The sequence below is a fragment of the Penicillium atrosanguineum genome, assembly GCF_028827265.1.
Source record: "Penicillium atrosanguineum strain IBT 20685 chromosome Unknown utg000003l_segment0_segment0, whole genome shotgun sequence".
Lineage (NCBI taxonomy): Eukaryota > Fungi > Ascomycota > Eurotiomycetes > Eurotiales > Aspergillaceae > Penicillium > Penicillium atrosanguineum.
In genome coordinates, this window is record NW_026623135.1 from 3,599,637 (window position 1) to 3,618,729 (window position 19,093).

The window sequence follows — 19,093 nt, forward strand, 5'->3', positions numbered from 1 at the left end:
GCAAGCTTCGAGTGCTGGGGAATGAAGTGTCGGAAGAAGTTAAAGTGGATTCGGAGATGCGGAGCGTTATCGTTTATCGGCGCGTCGCCAAATTATTCACTTCTCGAACGCGTCTACCACACGTCAAGTCTGGCACAACGACTCAATTGTTTTGAAGGTTATGGGTTGACATTGTTTATCTCTCAACAAGACTCGATGACACTCTAGAGACATGGGCGAGCCCCGCCAAGAATGTCCACGGAACCATGGCGGAAACGAGGGTTTGTCCCGGACTCCGATGAAGAAGACGAATTCGACTCTTTGGATACACGAAATGCCTCTATCGACGACGCAGAGGATACCGACAATGTGGTCGATCTCGAATATATCCATCTACCCACATCGATTTTGACCTCGGGAGGGAAAGAAGCTGTGGACGAGCAGCCCGACATCAACAATGACAACGACTCGATAACGCTTTCGGATATTGGAGATCCCAACGACGTCTCCGAAGAAAGCAAGCGTGGACGGGACGCGACTCCCACAGCCAATGATGACCATTCGTGCAAGCCGAACACAGAACCTTCACCGGCCAGCATGATAGCAAAGGATCGCCCAGTAAGCCCGTCCCTGGGAGAACAAACGCCAAAACCACGAAGAGCGCGCAGAACATATGGGAGACATACATCGTCAACACGAACGCCGAGCTCCCTTATCAGAGAACCGCAATCCACACCGAAAAACGAAAACGATAGGATATGGGATATTCCTAGTTCACCGGTACTAGGAGCCAGGTCTGGAGGTAAATCACGAAGCCATGAGTCCACGCCAATATCTTTTACGCCCAAACCACATTCGCCCTCTAAAATTGCACTACGACCTCATGCGAAGGAACCACAAAATCGGCCAGAGCAGATAGATGCACTATCATCCCGGAGCTCTTCGCCCGATGAATTAAACGTGGTTACAGAGCCACCGCCGAGACCACCACAGCGTATCGAACATTTCAAGGTTCAAGAAGAACCCTCGAAAGATGATTCGGATGATTCTCCATTATCATCGCCCCCGGCATCTCCCCAACCTCCATCCGGAGAGGAGCCAGATGTGGAGGACAGAGTCTCAACAATTCCGTCACCGAAGGTTATAGACCAGGGCCTGGCAAAGATTGATGTCCCACTAGAACAATTACAAAAATTTTCTCAGCCAGCGCGCAGGTCTTTCCGGGAGCGAAATGCAATCCAGCTGCACCCCTATGCCCTCGAGCTTGCCAAATATCAACGACAAATGAGAGAACGAGGTATGAGGCCAATTCGACCACCCGCAGAAGCATCCAAAACACAAGCCCAAGAAGCCACAGATGAGAGCCAGGAGCAAGATGCTTTCAACCCCGATGTACTTCAGTCCAGTCCGCCGCCAGAAGAATTTCTCAGAACCGAACGACAGAGAGAACGAGATTCATCAGGTCAAGAAATCCGAAATCGTGAGAAGCAAGTCTCTCTGCTCCAGCGAACACAGTCTCACAAACGACGGAAGAAGTCTCACAGATTGACTTCGCCAAGTAATAGGCATCGCTCAGAGGCTCAAGCTAGGCCGCAAGTGGTGATTCAAAATCGCACACCCGCGAGCGGCGTCGACCTTTCTTTCTTCGATATTCCATCCAGTCCGCCAGATTCGCCAGGTTCGAGGACCCCTCGTGCAATAGAGGGTTTCCGCTTCCCTACGGGATTTATAGTACCGCCGACTATGTCTGGTGCCGTCGATTCGTATTCAGCATCACCAGTGATTGATGAACCCACCGCAGAGGGCGAGTCTGGCCTGCTCGTCGATTCTGACGAATCGGAGGAGTCCGATGATTCTCATAGCTCTGCGGAACCTGAGGGAAGTAACGAAGATCGTGTAAACCGTCTTATGCAGCGACGCATTCGGGGTGTTCTTCCTGCTTCTTGGGTCCGTATCGATGCAGAACAGAGGCTCAAGCAACAGAAGGGTACTCAACAAACCCGACATGCTGCCCAACGACCAGATGGCAAAGGTGTTGCCCAGAAAATCGTTCGAAAATTACATTCAGGACAGTCAAGACTGCAGCAAGGCCTCATTGACCTCGCAGACTCTGAAAGTGATGAAGAGAATCAGCCTCCAATCAGCCACAATATCGAAGAAGGCGCCGACCAGCGAGCAGACATGTCCATGGAATTTGACCGAGATGGAGATGCTCTTGAGGACAACCGAATCGACTATATGCTTCCGACTATTGCTCGCGGGCCTCGTGAGAAGCGAAAGAGCTTGAAACGAGCGCATTCCAAAGAAGACTCCCGTCAGACGGAGAGGCGGTTGAAGAAAGCTCGTTTAAAACGACAAACCAGACTCACCGATGCCTCATACGGAGGACGTCGAACAGAAAAGAAACGTACAACTTCAGTGCCCAGATTGGGAATTTTGGATGCCCCTGATGTGGCATCTAAACCTCGCACAGAGCAACCCCAATTCCTCAGGGTCGCTGCTAGAAAAGCTCGTTTGCGCCAAGACAGGGGAAGACAAAGTCCAACGCGTAAGTTCTTTCAACTTGGATCGAGAGTTGAGACTGCAGATGCGAATGAATTCCTGCGAGACTGGAGAAAAGGAGCAATCAAACAAAGCAAAATTGCTCGTCCTCAATCCAAGCCTCGCAAAAGCCAGTCAATCGCAAACCCATCGACGGGTGTTCGCGGAGCTGGACTAACTGCTCGAACCTCTCGAATTTCAAATCACTTTGCTGTGGCAGAAGCAATTCAAGCCCCCGAGGATGTTATTCCACCAGACGACCCCTCAATTGGTAATTCTGTTGACCCTGTTTTTTCAAAGGAAAGAATCTCAGATGCGAAACGTCCAGCCCAGGCCGAGCGACAAGGCCACCAATGGATCGTTCGCCGAAACGTTGGCATATCATCTTTCCAGCGTAACGGTGCTCGTCCTGCTGCGGCCAGCCTAACGAGTCCTGGTCAAAGCCAAGTTGCAAATCGAGCAGGATTTGGTCGTTCTCTGACCCTGCTCAATCGAGACTTCCGCCACCAAAAACAAGCGTCCCGGAAATTCAAGTCCAGTCTGACTCTTGATCGGTATATTACTGACCCTGTATCTGCGGGATCTCCGGCCGGTACTCCCTCATCTATCACTGCTCCAGAAACCGCGACCAACAAAGCTCCGAGTACGCAAGTCCGTCAGCGCAAGGGTCGCTTGGAGAAACGCCCACCAAAGCAACTCAACCTTGATGCATATGAATTTGCTCAAGATCCGGAGGCTATTGTAACAGTCTCCGATGACTTGGATCCATTCCCTTCAAATATTGCAGCACCTGTGCGGCCTTTATCTTTCTGTGTTGGCGGACTATTCAATTGGCAACGCTCTTATTCAGTCGATTTTGGGGTATTGCCATTGCGTGATGGGACATTCTTCCATGAATCTACATTCATAGGAAGTGGCGAGTTTTTCCGCTCACTGAATGTTGCAAAACGCAACATGAATCGTGAATCTGGCTTTTCTTCAATTCCAATCAGAGACCGGACGTTACAATGCGGTGTCTGGAACGAGAAAGTCTCTTCGGATTTGGAATATGTTTTCGATATGATGGTCGAGGACGTCGAGAAAAGTGCCACTGCTGCTCCGGGTACCAAGGCTGACTTGACTTCTGCATCACTGGCATATCGATCATTGATCAAGTACGTGACGGAGCATTTGTCGTTCATCGACCCTGTGGACCGGACAGGCTTTGCCATTCGCGCAATTGGGCTGCTTTTCAGACTCAAGGATCCAATGGCCGCTTTCATCACCAGCAGCGATTATAACAAGATTGGCCTGGTCCGGTTTGCATACTACAATCTGGTGTTTGCAAATCAGATCCGTCAGATCGCATCTCACAGCCTTGTCAACTCTTCTCTCGCCGATGATTCTCTTAATCTGATAAAAACCTCTGCGAAGGACACTCTAGTATTAGTCTTCGACGAAACTGGGGTGACCGAACTGCAAAAAATGTTTGAAGAAATCAAGACATCAGAGCAATACGGGAGAGCGATCCATGAGGAGTCTCCGTCGGCGGAAGCTTACGTTGTTGTTCAGCAGCTCCTGCACAGCTCAGATGGGTTCACTAGCATTCTTAACGACGTTGAACTCGAGGTTTGCACCAAGAGAATTGTTCGCAGCCACAAAAATATTGTCATCCTTGAGATGGCATGGCGCAGCTTGTTCACTCCGATGCCTCTTCATGAGATCGACCACCATGGTATAGCGCGCCGTGAAACCCGGTTCAAAACAAGCCACGACAATTGGACTTTAGTCAAACGGCTTCTGTCCCCAGCGCTAGACAATTACGACAGCAACTCTGCTGCGCAACCAATCTCATACAATGCCTACTGTCGAACGCTCTTTCAACGTTGTCATCGTCTGATCAATATGTGGGGCTGGAGGGAATGCAGGCCCGCCCTCGAAACTTTATACGATTTCTTCGCGCAAAGGACGTTTTACAACTTGAAGCTCGAAGAAAGCTACGGCTCCCCTGCCTTCCTTGATGAGCTCGACCAGAAACCTTCCTTGGAAATCCGACCTAACGAGCCATGCTTCCACACACTGCTCAAAATCATGGCAAGCGGCCTTCGCTTCTTGTCTGAGCGGTACGACAACAAAAGAATTCGAAACATCGCCTGGCGTTTCCTACCCAACCACGGTCGAGTCTACCCAAAAGACATGCCTATATACCACGAAGACCTAGATGCTTTGCGAAACCACCACGATCTCCTCTGCACTCTGTACTGGGCTGTTCCTGACGGGTGTCGCCCGAGACTGGAAAGCATTCGCAACCTCATTCATCCCGCCGATTCTCATATCGAGACGTGCAGCATCAATCTTCGTGCTTGGGCAAGGCTTGTTCGATTCAAGCTTTCAACCAAAGAAGATGTTGCGGGGCTGGATCCATTCGCCGACTGGCACAGCTACTTCTTGAACGAGCTTCGGCAACAGCATGCACTTGCCCGTCAGGAAACTGAGGCAGAGAATAAGGGCGATGTTTCCAAGCAGCTTATCGAGAGCACTATATCCCAGAACCAGCGACAAGTCGAAAGCTTGTTGAGCATGGCTCTTGGTGGAATGCAGACTGCTATTGAGCTGGCGCCATCCCTGGACCATGCGCATAGGTTGATGTCGAAGACCCCCTTTGATTCTATCATGGGTCTCTTCAACCCAAAACTTGCGCGAGTAAATGTTGTCGTGACGCAGGCTTTGCAGGTGATTGTGGCGTATACTCATAAAGATGATCTTGTTCTGCCTCCGGCTGCTGCTGCTGTATCTGCGGCATTGCCATCTGTGGATGAAGATAGCCAAGAATTTGGCTTCGGTGATTCCGACTGGGCCGATATCGATGCGGAGCTGGTCCAGCAGAATTCTCCGCCACGTGAAAGTATCGAGCATGTGCAGAGAACCCTTCACCCAGTGGTTTCCCGCCTAGTTTCCAACTGTTTTGGTGCCGATCATTGCCCAGATGATGCCATTCTCAAGAGCTCCCTAGATTGCTGGACATCTATCGCCCAAGTTTTAGTTCGTAATGGACTCAAAGATTGGGACACCTACCTCAGTCAATTCGGAGATGAGTCCTGGGCGAGACTTCGAGACACGCTGCAGACAAGAAAATATGCGCCGCAATTTGTGGCACTTTGTATTGAGAAAGATGAGCAAATTCTTTCCGATTGTCGAATCATTGTCATGAGCATGTGGATGTCGTCTCTGGTTGAACGATCCTCAATGCTCAAATTCCAACACCATCTCACCGAAGCAATTCTGAATGGAAGCACCCAAGATCCATTGCTCCAAAACCTTCCATTCACGAAGGACAAAAAGACCGAGCGGTATGCAATCATCTTGGAAGAAGTGAGCCAGCGACGATTATCTCTCATTTCAAGCGTGTTGTCGAACATGCGCGAACACATCCTCGGACTAGAAGTGTCCATGAGTCGAGATTTGAACGTCACAAAGCACGACTATTCTGAAATACTTCAGCGAGTGATGGCAGCCATGAAAGACAATTACCGTGAGCTCGGTAATGGATCCGCTGAGTCTGCTCAGGGCGCTTATGTCGAGTTCGTCCATCGAATCATCAGATTCCTCCAAGAGCTCACGAGTGATATACGGCCCGTCGACCCCTTCTTCACAGACCCAGCGCTGTTCCCGCTTCCATCCACCGACCCACGGTACATTGTTGCGAAATTAAAACGTTACGAACCTAAGCTTTATTTGAACAAGGAACTTGTAACTCTGACTGGGTTTATCCAAGGCATTACCGAGAGGGCGCTTGTTGAGGGCCAGCAGAATCATCTTGCTGGTCAGCTGCACGCAGCTATGAAAGATACTTATGAAGCCGGACGACCCGACAAGCCAACACTTCGGGCCGTTCTGCTGCAATGCATGTTCCCAGCCTACCTCGAACTAGCATTCAGCAGCCCTGCCGCGTGGCTCCTCGCCCGTCCTGTCATCCTGAGCATCTCACTTGTCTCTAAGGACTTGCTATTCAAGATTGACCTTTCAGATCCAAGCTGCGTCTCTTCCTTGTTGAAGATCTTCGAAGTGGTTCTCCAGTCATCCTATCGAGCACTTCGGCCACTTTCCAACCGGCCAACTAAGTTCAAAGACCCTGCTGTTCTAGCCGTAACCGCCGCCTTCCTCGAGATGATAACCGCCTCTCTACCTTTGATCGATTACATCGAACGTATCACCGAGGCTGCCGATGAACTCATCTCCTACATCCAATGGTTCCGAGACTTTATAATGGCTGTGACCTTATACTTGGATCCGACAAGTCCAGGTTCTGATAAGCTCTCACCACCCGAGCCACTATCGAACACTATGACAGTCGAAATGCCTCAGCAACGGGCCACAGCTCGCCGCATGGCCTTGGAAGACCACCAGTTATATCTTCGAAACTGGTCATTCCATAATGGAAAATACTACTACACCCGGCCCGGTCACGATTCTAAGGAAATTTATCTCGAGGCTGAGATAGCAGCAGTGGTTGAGAATGAAACTGTTGCGAAAAAAGCATTTGAGGATGCTACAGCAGAATACATGTATGCTGTAGAGCAATTGGGACTGCTGCCACCTCTTGAGGTGCCGAGTCATGAGTCTCATGGACGGATGGATGAGTCTACTTTGTCTTCTTTACACGACTGTCTTCAATCGCTGCACTTGCAGTAAAGATTTATGTTTCAATTTGTTGCATGCATTTAGCACTGGCGTCCGGTGGTTATGATTATGGGGGACGTTTCAAAGGCTGCATTATACTCATTACTACGATTTCATTTTCTCCGAGCCCTGGGGCTAGAATAGCGGCTTTAATTGTATCTTTCCAAGATAAGGGGTCCAGACAGATGGACCACTAATGAAGGGTTATGAACTTCATATTGGTTAATCTGGACGCTATCTGATAATGTTGGAGAAAAGTAACATCAGTAGGATTCCTGTTCGGAATCCCTATTAAAGCTGAATTAAGCGCCCCTAAAGTATATAAGTGCATCATTTGGTTCATCATTCCTTCTTCCTTTCACTCCATCGTCTGGTATTCGATCTCATTCATAAGACGATTCATACACGCACACCCTACACATCATGAAACTGTTCATGAGGCCTCTTGAGCCGAGCCTCTTTAGCATGAGAGTCAGCACACGTGCTCCACTCCCTTGGAATAGCCCAGAACCGAACCTCCATGCCCTCATCATCCCACGCCTCAATCTCGCCCAGCAGACATTCCCAAAGGTCACGATTCTTGACATCAGCACATGTACTGGTTCTCCAGCTGGTTGTGAGCCACACCGACACCCATTCGGTGATGCCTTTAACCACGTATTCGGAGGCAGTGGCGATCACGAGACTGTTGAATCCCTCTTCTATCCAGTATTTGTATCGAAGAGCTGCAATGACCGCGCGGAGCTCGGCTCGAACTTTCGTTCCAGGGTGAGCTTGGCCAGTGGGACCTTCCCTCTCAAGAGCAAAGCTTGCATAGCCATCAGGCCCGCAGTCTGGCGACTGGAAGACGAAGGCACAGCTGCCTTCTGGGTGTTGTTGGGTAGTTCCCGAAATTGCGCCGCCGGTGTAGATTAAGAACTGTCTGCGGTCGGTTGAGTTGATGAAGCGATTCACAGGCAAGGTATTGTTACGACCGCGGGTAGGTGGGAAGAGCGTTTGCGGTGAATCCCATGTACTTGGAGGATTGAATCTTCTGGGAATGAGGCGTCCGGTGCCGATTCTGAGACTCTTGGGGAATTCTGGATCCACAATACGGCTGAATTGACCGGAGTGAATGATCGTGCGAGGATACATGGCGTGGGTGTTGCTGAGATCGGAATGTAAACAGCAGGAGAGGGTGGAAGATTTGACGAGGTTAATGAAGGATGGGCAAGTCTGATACTTGAGGTAGGTACACTTCCCTGTTCGAGTTGAAGACGCCCTGTGAGAAGGGAATGGACATCTAGTCGAGGGGTTGAAGTGGAAGATCAACGACTGAGTGAAATTCTACAGACGGTAGCTTTAGAGCTTTGGAAAGCACGACCAGACGGTACAGTCAGGATCTCAACTCATGAGTGGGCTCAACTGATGGGTTATGGCGATGATCGTTTCAGGAAACATTGAACTTGGCTCGATCGGGTGCCATATAGCATTCGGTCGTCCAGCTTGGTCTCCTAGGGTCTAACAAAGCATACCATGGCAGTCCGTAAATATGGGCTGTGGCTCCTCGTTTACCACGATTCTGGCACGATAGTCGGCATCTGTTCATATATGAGCCATCGATGTAGATGAGGGGTTTTTGGAAGTCATTTAAACAGACGAACCGCTGCACATTTGGTATAGCTCTGCCTCTACTACGCACTACTACTAATGCAAAATGGATATTTCAGATATTTATGCTCATATAAAGTCGTCAAGAATCATCAAGGCCTGCTGGTGTGGGCCGTAGAAACCTCCTTTAGAAATATGTGTGAGAGAACCATGCACAAAATTATGATATCGTCAAGGGATAGTAACAGCCACAAGAATTGTATGACACAAAACCTCCGCACGCCCAGGTCGACCTAATTAGATAACGAGAAACCGAAGACATAGACCCCCCGAATGCAGACGCCAGATGCATTGCGCGAAAGACAACAGCCCGTACATATCGTGATAAGTTGAACACTGAAGCGACAACTCTTCGTCCGAATATATACTAGACAGCACCGGGGGTTCCGGGCCCGGAAGCAGCATCGGTTGATCCGCGTCGGTGGAAGGGGTTGTGAAAGACCTTGCGCATCGCATTTGTGATGCTGTTCTTTCGCCTTGTCTGGGTTGGGTTATCAGATGAAGCCGTCTTGGGAACAGAGGCGTCGTCTTGGAGGACAATTGAAGTGACGGCTGGCTTGGGTGGCCATTGTCCGTCTGCCTTCCAGCCATGTACCATGGCATTAGTCAAGTCGGCTAGATTGACTGGTACAGTAGGGGTCATGCCCTGCACGACCACCTTGGCGTAGATGGATGGGTAGATTGCTGGGCCGATGGTTGCGCGGATGGGGTTTTCGGCGGATATGAATGGAGGCGCGACAGGAATGAGAGGCTCGTCGAGCTCTTCATCGGTGTCCTCCGGGTCGCTGTCGTCAATGGCCGGGAATGTCGTCAAGTGGGAGGGGTCCTTGGACGTATGTGCGTCAGGTTCGGTGATGCCGGTCTCGGTGGACTCCTTGCGCTTTTCTTCATCTGGAGCGGTGGATTGCTCTTCCTCGAGCCTCTCCTTTTCTGAGATAGACAAGGATCTCTCGGTTGTGTTTGCCAGTCCAGACCCCTCGGTGGTCTCGCTGTGAGCTTTTTGGTCTGAGGGTGGGGGTTTCCCCGCACTGGTATCAACGCCTGAATCAACACTGTCGACAGTAGCTTGGTCCTGATTTGAGGAGCTAGATTCCTCCAGTTTGCGCTTCTGCTCCTTAGCTCGAATTTGTCGTCGTGTCCGAGCTCCAGACCATGCATCCCGTTGTGCCATCCACATCCGCAACCCCTCATTCCATGTCATCTCCTCGTCCATCTGTCGGCGGCGTTTGCGCCGCCTCTCAATCGCCGTTTCTGCCGTTCTCACACCGGAGGGTGAGTCCGAATCATCATCGTCCGACGATTGCGGTTCGAGCTCGGAGCCTGAGCTGTCAAATTCGCGATTTCGCCATTCGGTCACTTGGCGATTTTGGTAGAGGGTGCCGGTTGAATCAGTAGATGAGGATGAAGTGGGACGAGCAGCATCGGCGCTTGTATTGGGATCGAACTCCCAGTCATTACGAACCACGTCACGGACGAACCGTTTCGCATCGCGAATGGCAATGTCGCGTGAGTCGCCAGACATGGCCTTCGGTGGGGAGTCTGAATTTTCTTCGGTCGAAGGCGTGCAGAATGGCGGTAGCAGGAGAGTATGATCGACGCGCACTCGTTTTATCGCGGGATCAGGCCGGGGCGAAGCAGTCCCTCTCAGCCTCCAGTGAAGAAAAGAAGCTTGAGTGGCGGGTGGAGACGGATACGATGTCATCGTGGCACGTGCCTTCTCTTCGCGGGCGCCGCCTAAGTCGGGCATAAGAGCGCTATGTTCGAAAATGAGGATTTCTTTCGGTGACCGAAGGTTGAGCAGAAAGCTTGGAAGAGACAAGTGTAACGTCTTCAATTTCGTCGCGTGGTGTGAAGGCGGGGGACATGCAGTAGTAGTGCCTCTTTGGGCTGATCTATACCAAGCTCAGACTTGATTAGAGTGGTGCGTCTTAGCCATGGCACTCCGCTGAGTTCTCACTCGGTGAAGCTTCGCAAGCTCAAGTCAGCACTCAATGTATTTTCTATGGTTCAGCTGTATTGAGGTCCGCGATTCCGCGCATCTATGGCTTTGAACATCCCTGCTGATCAAGATACGAGATAACTATACATCGCATCATATCGTAAAGGTGTGTTCGTACAAGTAGTTAGACAGCGTGTCAGAATAGTCTGAAATAGGATTGGCTACACTGTGCCCATACTGTGTACGCAGTAGAAAGTCGGAGCAAGAGAGGTCACACGGAGGTAACAGAGCCTATAGTCTTGATCCCATTACCATCGGAGAATTGAGACATCGCATTTGATAAATTTGATACATTTGGACACCATTTGCACCAGACTGTTATCGATTACTGTAAAGTTCTACAGTCTAAGGTGACACTGAATTTGAGCCCCCTGCGTTGACAACGCAGCGATGTCTTAGTTTAAAAGAAACCCGACAAGACCCTGTAATATTCCAAAGGAGACAACAATTGCGCTAAATGGGCACGTCTAACAATGCGCTACGAATTTACCTCAACACGTTGAAACTGGTTCAATTCTGAAGTCTAAGTACGCATTGAATCTCCGGGGGAACATGCCATCAAGCTAAGAACACCCACTTAATGTATCACACCACATCAAGCCCTGTTGACCCCTGCACATGATGTAAGACGATGCCACGCTAAAGCACACCCATGCAGGTCTTCCAAGGGGTTCTCAAACGGCATTCAAGGCCCGGTCCTTCGCGATCCGTGTGGGTAGTTCTTCACAGGTTGCGGCAAAGGAACACTTGCGGTTGTATGCCAGCGATCTAGACTTCGGCGAAGATACTGACCGGTTATTATTTTTTCCTCCCAACGCCTTTCCTCGGGAATATGACCAGGTTCGAATGGCGACTACGTAGTGGATTCTTGGAATTATGGATGACATCAATCGTCGGCTGCCCAGACAAATATAGATCGGCCCAGAAGCTTTATTCCGATGCCCCAAATTGAACAAAATAGTTTAAAATATCTCAAAATTAGGAATCGCATCGATTCAAATGTTCTAAACTTTGCCTAATATAAGGGCAGAATAAAGTGGAAGGCAAAAAATGCAAATAAAAGCGTATTTACCCTCGCGATATTGGTACATGTCTATCGTGTCACTAAAAGTACAAAGGGGTCCCTCAGGCGAAAAGATTCAAAACCCAGAATGCATCCCTAAATCTACAATCACAAAAATCAAGTGCGCACACGTGCGCTATCCGCCACAGGCTCCTCGCCAGACGGGTTGAATCCCCACCCAGGGGCCTTCTGACGGCGACCCTTGCGATCGCCGTACTGCTCGTCGAACTTCCGAATAGCAGAGAGAGAAGACATGTCCTCACTGATAGACGCGCTGATTTCTTCCATTCCTCGTTCGAAATGGGTCGGTGTCAGCGTGCGACGCTCGGGGTACTGGTAGGGTTCATCGCCTTGGTGTTTCGCAGCAGCGGCGTTCTCTTCACGCACGCAAGCCAGTGCAGCGGCGACGGACAGGTTCTTCAGATCGGAGCCGGAGTATAGCGGGGTGCGCTTGGCTAGCTCGGCGAGGTCGACGGAGGGGTCGAGTTGTTCTTCTTTGAGGTGGATCTTCAGGATCGAACGGCGGTCTTCTTCTGTGGGCAGGTCCACGAGGAGCCGGCGAGGGAGACGACGGAGAACGGCATCGTCAAGGTCAAAGGGTCGGTTGGTTGCGACCATAATGAAGGCCGATAAGTCGTTCATTCCATCCCATTCGCGCAGGAACTGGTTGATCAGTTCGCGGTGGGAGGTGCGGCTGCTAGCTCCTGTGCGAGAACAGAAAATAGCATCGGCTTCGTCGATGAATACGATACATGGGCTCAGTTTCTTCGCTAGAGTAAAGATGGCTTTCACATTCTTTTCGCCTTCACCGACGTACATATCGTATACCTCGGACCCACTCACTTCAAGAACAGTCGCCCCGCTCTCGCGAGCAACGGCCTTGGCAAGCAGCGTCTTACCGGTGCCCGGAGGGCCGTAGAGAAGAAGGCCAGGGATCTTGTCGGTGGCCAACACACCGTAGGTAAAAGCGTCGGGGCGGATAAGCGACAAGGAAGTCAGAGTCTTGAGGGCGTCCACAGTTTCAGGTGGAACATGTACGTCTGCAAAAGTGGTGCGGAGGCTCTTTGCATCCACGACGCCGTTGAGCAGCTTCTTCTCGTGGTTGTTGCAAGTCTTTCGCAGGGAAGCCAGTAATTGTTCTCGACTTTGGCCGGCTGGAGAATCTGTCGATTTGGGGGATTTCTCTTGCAACCAATCACTGGTAACTCGGTCACCATTGTCCATGAGTTCGATACCTTTTCGGATATGCTCGAAGCCAAAGGCTTCATCGGACTCTGCACTGCCCAGCGCCAGGGTTGAAACCCAGTGCACCTGGTTGTAAGACCAGAAACGCTCTCTGATGCCGGATTTCTTAATAGTGGTCGGATCCAGCGGCCAGGCGCTATCAAGAAAAATCCGATCTTTGGCGGCAGTAGAAGTCTCGCTGAGCCGGTAGCGAAGCATCATCTGGAGATGACGAATATTTATGTCCATTGTACGGTTCTTCTCGTCCTCTGCAAATGTCTTTTCAACGGCCTTTGCGGACATGGCGGGTGTAATCACCAGGGTCTTCGAGAAGTTGTCGTCAAAGACATTTTGTAATATCCTCGAGCCGTCTTGGGGAGAAGAATGACGAAGATCCTGGGATGTACTGCCCACGAGCATGACTCTCGATCCTCCCCGCCTCCAATCCTGAATGACCTTTTGTAAAAGACTAATCATTCTCGCGCCCTCTCTGGTGCTTTGAATCTCGCGATAGTCCTGGATGTGCACAATTGTGTCTCGTACCAGTACCTTTTTGGAAGTGTCCGATTCGGAAGGCCCGTCTGTCTCAGCAGGCGCAGATTTTGTTGATTGATCAGCTGGGGAAATAATTTCGTTGAGGAGACCAGCCCAGCGTTGCTCCACGCCCTGACCGAAATGACGCATTGTACCCGTATCCTGATCCTGCTGACCATTGATTGACGCCACCAGCGATTTCAACCCCATCCAATTAGGGAGCGGAATATCGCCTGAGTCTCTGCTTGCCTCGATGGTAATGAAGCGAGGGGTGCTAACCTCAGCGCGCACACCTTGACCGGCAGCAATTTCTGATATATCTTCGTCGCCATCTTCACCCTCCGCAGGCTCGGGCCAAGCCACGACTGGGGGTCTGTAAACCTCATATCCAAGGGAACGAATAGCCGAGGAGGCACCGGATTCAGTAAGATCAAGCTCGCTGAACAGAATGGCGATGTCTTGGGCATTGAGTGTGACTAGATGGGTGTCTTGTTCAAGGGCAAGACGCTTCACAACTGCATCCAAGAACGCGATACCATTACTGCCTGGATACTGAAGCACAAGGTGGGACTTCTTCGCTGCGGGTTCGTTTGCATATTGCACGGATGGTAGTCTCAGACCAGCTTTGACTGAAGCCCGCAATTCATCCCATGTTGCATCTGCCACGGCATATCGGTTTTCTGACCCCGTCGGTTCGGTCGATGAAGGTTCATTGTCATCACCACCAGAAGTTTGCGCTTCTTGACCGGGCTCCTCGGAGTCCGGTATAGATTTTGACTTGACGATCTCGACCTGATATTGAGATTGTACCGCAGCTTGACCTTCGGGGCCTCGATTCACCGTGTTTCGTTTCACAAACCACGCAGGAATTGTTGGCACAGGTGGCGACTTTTTTTCTTGCTTCGGTAACCTGTTTCTCATAGCTCTCCGCACAGCGGATCCGTGTGGCCTTGAAGCGGGTTTGCCAGTCTGGTCGACGGGCAAAGAGCCATTGTTCGCGAGTAATTCGTCGATATCCGACGAGCGAGGTTCATCGACAATACTTTCAGAGGGAGTTGGACCGTCCCGGGGATCGTTCGGGGCGGACAAATATCGTCGCGACAGGTGGAAAGGCCGCGAGGCAATGAGCGCGGGATAGCGGCGACGTGCGATAAATCGACAAGGGCGTGCGACAGACAGCCGGGACAATTGCATTGACAGATACATCCGGGGCACTAGATGCCACCGGAATAGAAAGCGCGAAGTCACGGGAATCAAATTACAGCATTGACCGTGAAAGACGTTCCAGCGCTGACGCCAGGTGCCTCCGCGGGAGAAATATAAGATCACGTGATGTCTATCAAAAAAAATACGTGCGCGTGGAAAACCAGATCTGCAATCTTCAGACTTGATGCGTGGATGTTCTTTCATTTGGTCAAAATCATGAGTTTTGGAGGACTCTTGTCAGCCTAAAAATTGGATTCCGTCACATTACGCACTCGCTACGCTAAGAGTGATCTTCGGCCAGGATTACAATAAAGTTTGTGGATCGAATTACGGGTGGAAAGCTAACACAAGTACGGAGTTCAAGGTCAAGGAAGCAATGATATCAAATGAAATGGTCCCATGCATTGACTATAAGATTATGGTATAACCTGAACGATCTTAACGTGGCATGATCAAGAAAATCTGTGGTTCGCCTGATGCAAATGTCGGGTCAGCCCATGTCTCACGCAACTTGCAATGCAACAATCAATTGATAATTGGAATGGTTCTCAGACAAGATATACTGGCAAGTAGCAGACCAACCGGGAAAGGAAGATCCGAACTGTCTCGTCATGGTCGATTTGGCGGATAAAGAAGTAAAAAGTGTTTGACATCCTTGAACCAGAGAAAGAAGAGGGTGGGAGGGAAACACAGTTGGGACTTACCAAAGGTACATAAGCTGCAGGAGCAGGTTGGTTAGGGGCGAGATTCAAGAGTCATACGATATAATGACCACGCTAGAGGCCTCTCTCCTCATCAATAGAGAGGCACTCCAGAGAGAAAGTCAACAGTGAAGTAAGTGTGAAGACGAAGAAAGCGGGAGAAGAAAAAAAACGCGCTGAAATAGACCGTGCTCACGTGACCGTGAGAAAGCGGTTTAGCGCGGCAGCTTTGCAATCGCAGTCGAGTGCGAAGGGGAAAAAAGCCTCAAGGTGAAAGGGAAATCCAGAGGTGAGATCTTGATCTTCACAGACAAGAGATCATCTTTCTCGTCTTGATCTGCTGTTTTGCCCCCTATCATCCTTCTTGACTGCTCGGTTACATCCTCCACTTTCGGTGCCGGATCCTCCGTCCCCAGTTTCCTCTTCGCTCCCACCGGGCGATCATCTTTCTCTCCTCTCATGGGCGCTCGCGACTGTCCCTGTCCTCTTTAACACCGCCTCATCGACTTCGGATTCGGGCTTCGCTGTGTGAGTCGTCTCCCATGTTTGGAGGCCCAGCCCCTCCACGCCTCCCTATTACCTCTTGTTTCCCGCCCCCCAACTTCGTGTCTCTTATCAACCCGTCCTCCCCACCAGAACTAATCACCCGTCCTACAGGACAACGAGGCCTGCATTGAGCCGAATCGAAGTCTAGGCCGAGGTTCCCATCGATGCTTCAGCCTTTCGCGTCTACTGGATCCTTAGTCGCCTGGGCGTCCGCTCCGAATCGCCAAGAAAGCGGCCTGTAGTCTTCAGGCGCGCGACTCCTATATACATATCTCGGTCGCTTCCTCGTCGCCGTCGCGGTACTTCGCCCTACAGAGCCCTCGTCAGTGGTGACACTTTCCGCAATGATGATGGCGCAACCGTTCGCTGCCCATCAAGGCATCCCACAGCACGGCCTGCCCCCGGGTCATCACCCAATGGCTGGTCAACACCCAAATACTGGTCACCCCGGACCTGGCATGGTACAACAAATGCACCCTGGAGTTTCCGCGCCAGGAGGACCCCAAGTGAGCCAGGCCGGTCCAATGATGGGTGGGATGCCCCCGGGCGCTGGGACTGCGGGTCCTGGTGGCCCCATGCCCAATGCCCACGCTATGTCCCATCTGAATCCGCAGGCACCACATATGTTTCAGCAACAGGCATTTGCTCAAAACTGTGAGTAATTCCTATACATCTTGCTTGCTCTTGGATGCGCGGGCTTTACCGGATACGCGGGCGCATACTCGGCAGTAGCGGTCAACCCGCGGCCCTCCGGGCTTTACTCGCAGCGCCCCAGCCATTATTCATCTAGGACACATGCTAATAGCACCGCTCAACTGCCAGATGCGAACAATCCCCAGTTAATGCACCAACAGCAGATGATGCGGCAGCAAATGATTCTCCAGCAGCGGCAGCAAGCAGCGCAACAGCAACAGCAACACTCCCTCCCTGTATCATTACCCAATGGAACCCAGGGTTTGAATGCTGCGCAGCTGGCTCAGATGCAGGGAAATCCAGGAATGCGGCCGGTCAATATGATGCATCTTCAAAGCCAGGTGCCCCACGGCCAACCGCAAAATCTCACGCAGCAACAGTTGTTCGCTTTCCAGCAAGCGCAAGCGCAAGCCCAGCAGCAGGCGCAACAACAGGCTCAGGCAAATAATGGACAGCCTGGCCAACATACTCCCCAGCGAGCTTCTGCGCAACCTCCCAACATGCACGAGGCCCAGGGTGGGACCCCTCAGTCTCAGCATGGTCCGCCGCAGAGTGGGACACCTCAACCGCGTCAGCCATCTCAACCTCCGTCGTCTCAACCCCCGCAGTCGCAGGGACCACCCCAAGCTCAGGGTACACCGAACCAGCAGCCACAGCAGCTGCCGCAGGGTCAACAGCCAGGTCAACAGCCAGGCCAGCCAGGCCCCCAGTCACAGCCTCAAGGTGCTCAAGGCCAACCAGGCCATCCAGGTGGCCCGCCGAATCCGCAAGCACTGGCTGCTCAGGAGGCCCAAATCAAAGCACAGCAGCAGCAGCACGCTCTGATGATGCAAAGGATGAACCGACCGGGTGGCCAATCGATCTTGTATCTTCACGCTTACGCCGAAAACCTCAGCAATTTCCAGAGTCGAAACGAGACGGCCGATCTTATGTACTGGAACAGCTTTGTTGAGAAATTCTATTCACCCGGAGGTGTTCTGCGACAGGGTGTTTGGAACTCTCAGACCGGATCAAAGCAGTTTGAGATTACAACACCTGCACTCGCTCGTTATTACCTTACCCAATTCTCAAGTGGAATCCGCCAGATTCAGATGGTCGTCGAGGGCGCCCGTGAGCGGGATTTGCCCAATGGAGGACACATGGTCGAGAGTCCTCGAACCTCCTTCATCTACTGGTTTACGAATGATTGCCAAGTAAGATTTTTGATATCATGACACACTTGGGCAATTTACTAATGGCCATTATCTAGCTTTTCACGAACGGACAGCTGCGTGCATCCTTTGGAATTGACAATAAGCTTGAGATGCTTGACATCACTGTCACCAGCCACAACGAGTTTGTTCCTCGAAGTCTTGCTCAGACACTGGAGATGCCCGAGCTAAAGCAGAGCCCCAAAGTCTCTAAAAATTCCGCGAAGCGGACACAGAAGCAGGCCCAATCACCAATGCTGCCGGAGTCTTTGGTCAACTCCCACGGCGTTACTCTCCCGGTAATGGGATTCTTGGAAGTTGCAGAGACCATCTCACACATGCAAATGCTTTTCCACTATTCTCAGCAGAATCCGACGTTGTCGCCCCCCGAAGCCCTCCGCAACCTCGTCAACGTCCTGCAGACGGTTCCTAACCAAGGATTCGCACCTCCGATGAACCCAGGCATGCAAGGAATGCAAGGAATGCAAGGTATGCAGAATATGCAAAATATGCAGAATATGCAGAACATGCAAAATATGCAAAATATGCAGAATATGCAGAATATGCAAAATTTGCAAAATATGCAAAATTTACAGGCCATGCAAGCCATGCAAGGTATGCAAGGTATGCAAGGCATGCAACCCATGCCCAACGCACGCAATCCAAGCATCAATGGTCCTTCGCAGTTCGCATCTCCTGCCATGGCCCATCTCGGTCTACCGGGGGCTCAGGGATCGCCCCATCTCGGCTCTGCACACGCGAGCCCTGCTCAAAGTCAGCTTGCTGGGCCCCCGGGGATGCCAGGCTCAGTCCATCCATCTCCGGTTGGTGTCAACAATAGCCCTAATGTGGGCGGCAACAAACGCCGCCGGGCAAGCACCGTTAAGATGGAAGGCGATGACGGGACAGAGGTCAACGGCACCTCGGCTCCCGGCTCGGCCAAGGTCAAGGCTAGCCCTCGAGTACCCAAACGACAAAAGGGGCAAGCCGCTTGATTGATCATGTCGTTTCGTTTTTTGATTCCCATTATTTCAAGAGGCGGGGAACCGGCGTACGATTTTGGATACCTGGCGAGACATTCGTCTTCGCTCTTCTTGTTTTTGGGTCT

At 51.3% G+C, this 19,093-nt stretch overlaps 5 protein-coding genes across 5 annotated transcripts; 2 read left to right on the plus strand and 3 right to left on the minus strand.

The window, feature by feature from the left end:
- Positions 1-231: 231 nt before the first annotated feature.
- On the plus strand, positions 232-7,191 carry N7443_004790 (uncharacterized protein; the record flags this gene model as incomplete). The annotated part of the gene is made up of 1 exon (XM_056884846.1): positions 232-7,191. One exon carries the CDS (start codon positions 232-234, stop codon positions 7,189-7,191), a length of 6,960 nt encoding a protein of 2,319 aa, XP_056743124.1.
- Positions 7,192-7,593: 402 nt separating this feature from the next.
- On the minus strand, positions 7,594-8,313 carry N7443_004791 (uncharacterized protein; the record flags this gene model as incomplete). The annotated part of the gene is made up of 1 exon (XM_056884847.1): positions 7,594-8,313. The coding sequence occupies one exon, from the start codon at positions 8,311-8,313 to the stop codon at positions 7,594-7,596; it is 720 nt and encodes a 239-aa protein (XP_056743125.1).
- An 883-nt stretch (positions 8,314-9,196) lies between these two features.
- N7443_004792 (DUF4050 domain-containing protein) lies at positions 9,197-10,576 on the minus strand (the record flags this gene model as incomplete). Its single annotated transcript, XM_056884848.1, has 1 exon — positions 9,197-10,576. The coding sequence occupies one exon, from the start codon at positions 10,574-10,576 to the stop codon at positions 9,197-9,199; it is 1,380 nt and encodes a 459-aa protein (XP_056743126.1).
- Positions 10,577-12,008: 1,432 nt separating this feature from the next.
- On the minus strand, positions 12,009-14,843 carry N7443_004793 (ATP-binding protein; the record flags this gene model as incomplete). The annotated part of the gene is made up of 1 exon (XM_056884849.1): positions 12,009-14,843. The coding sequence occupies one exon, from the start codon at positions 14,841-14,843 to the stop codon at positions 12,009-12,011; it is 2,835 nt and encodes a 944-aa protein (XP_056743127.1).
- A 1,606-nt stretch (positions 14,844-16,449) lies between these two features.
- Positions 16,450-18,980, plus strand: N7443_004794 (LIM domain-binding protein; the record flags this gene model as incomplete). Its single annotated transcript, XM_056884850.1, has 3 exons — positions 16,450-16,756; positions 16,925-17,988; positions 18,045-18,980. 3 exons carry the CDS (start codon positions 16,450-16,452, stop codon positions 18,978-18,980), a joined length of 2,307 nt encoding a protein of 768 aa, XP_056743128.1.
- Positions 18,981-19,093: the final 113 nt, after the last annotated feature.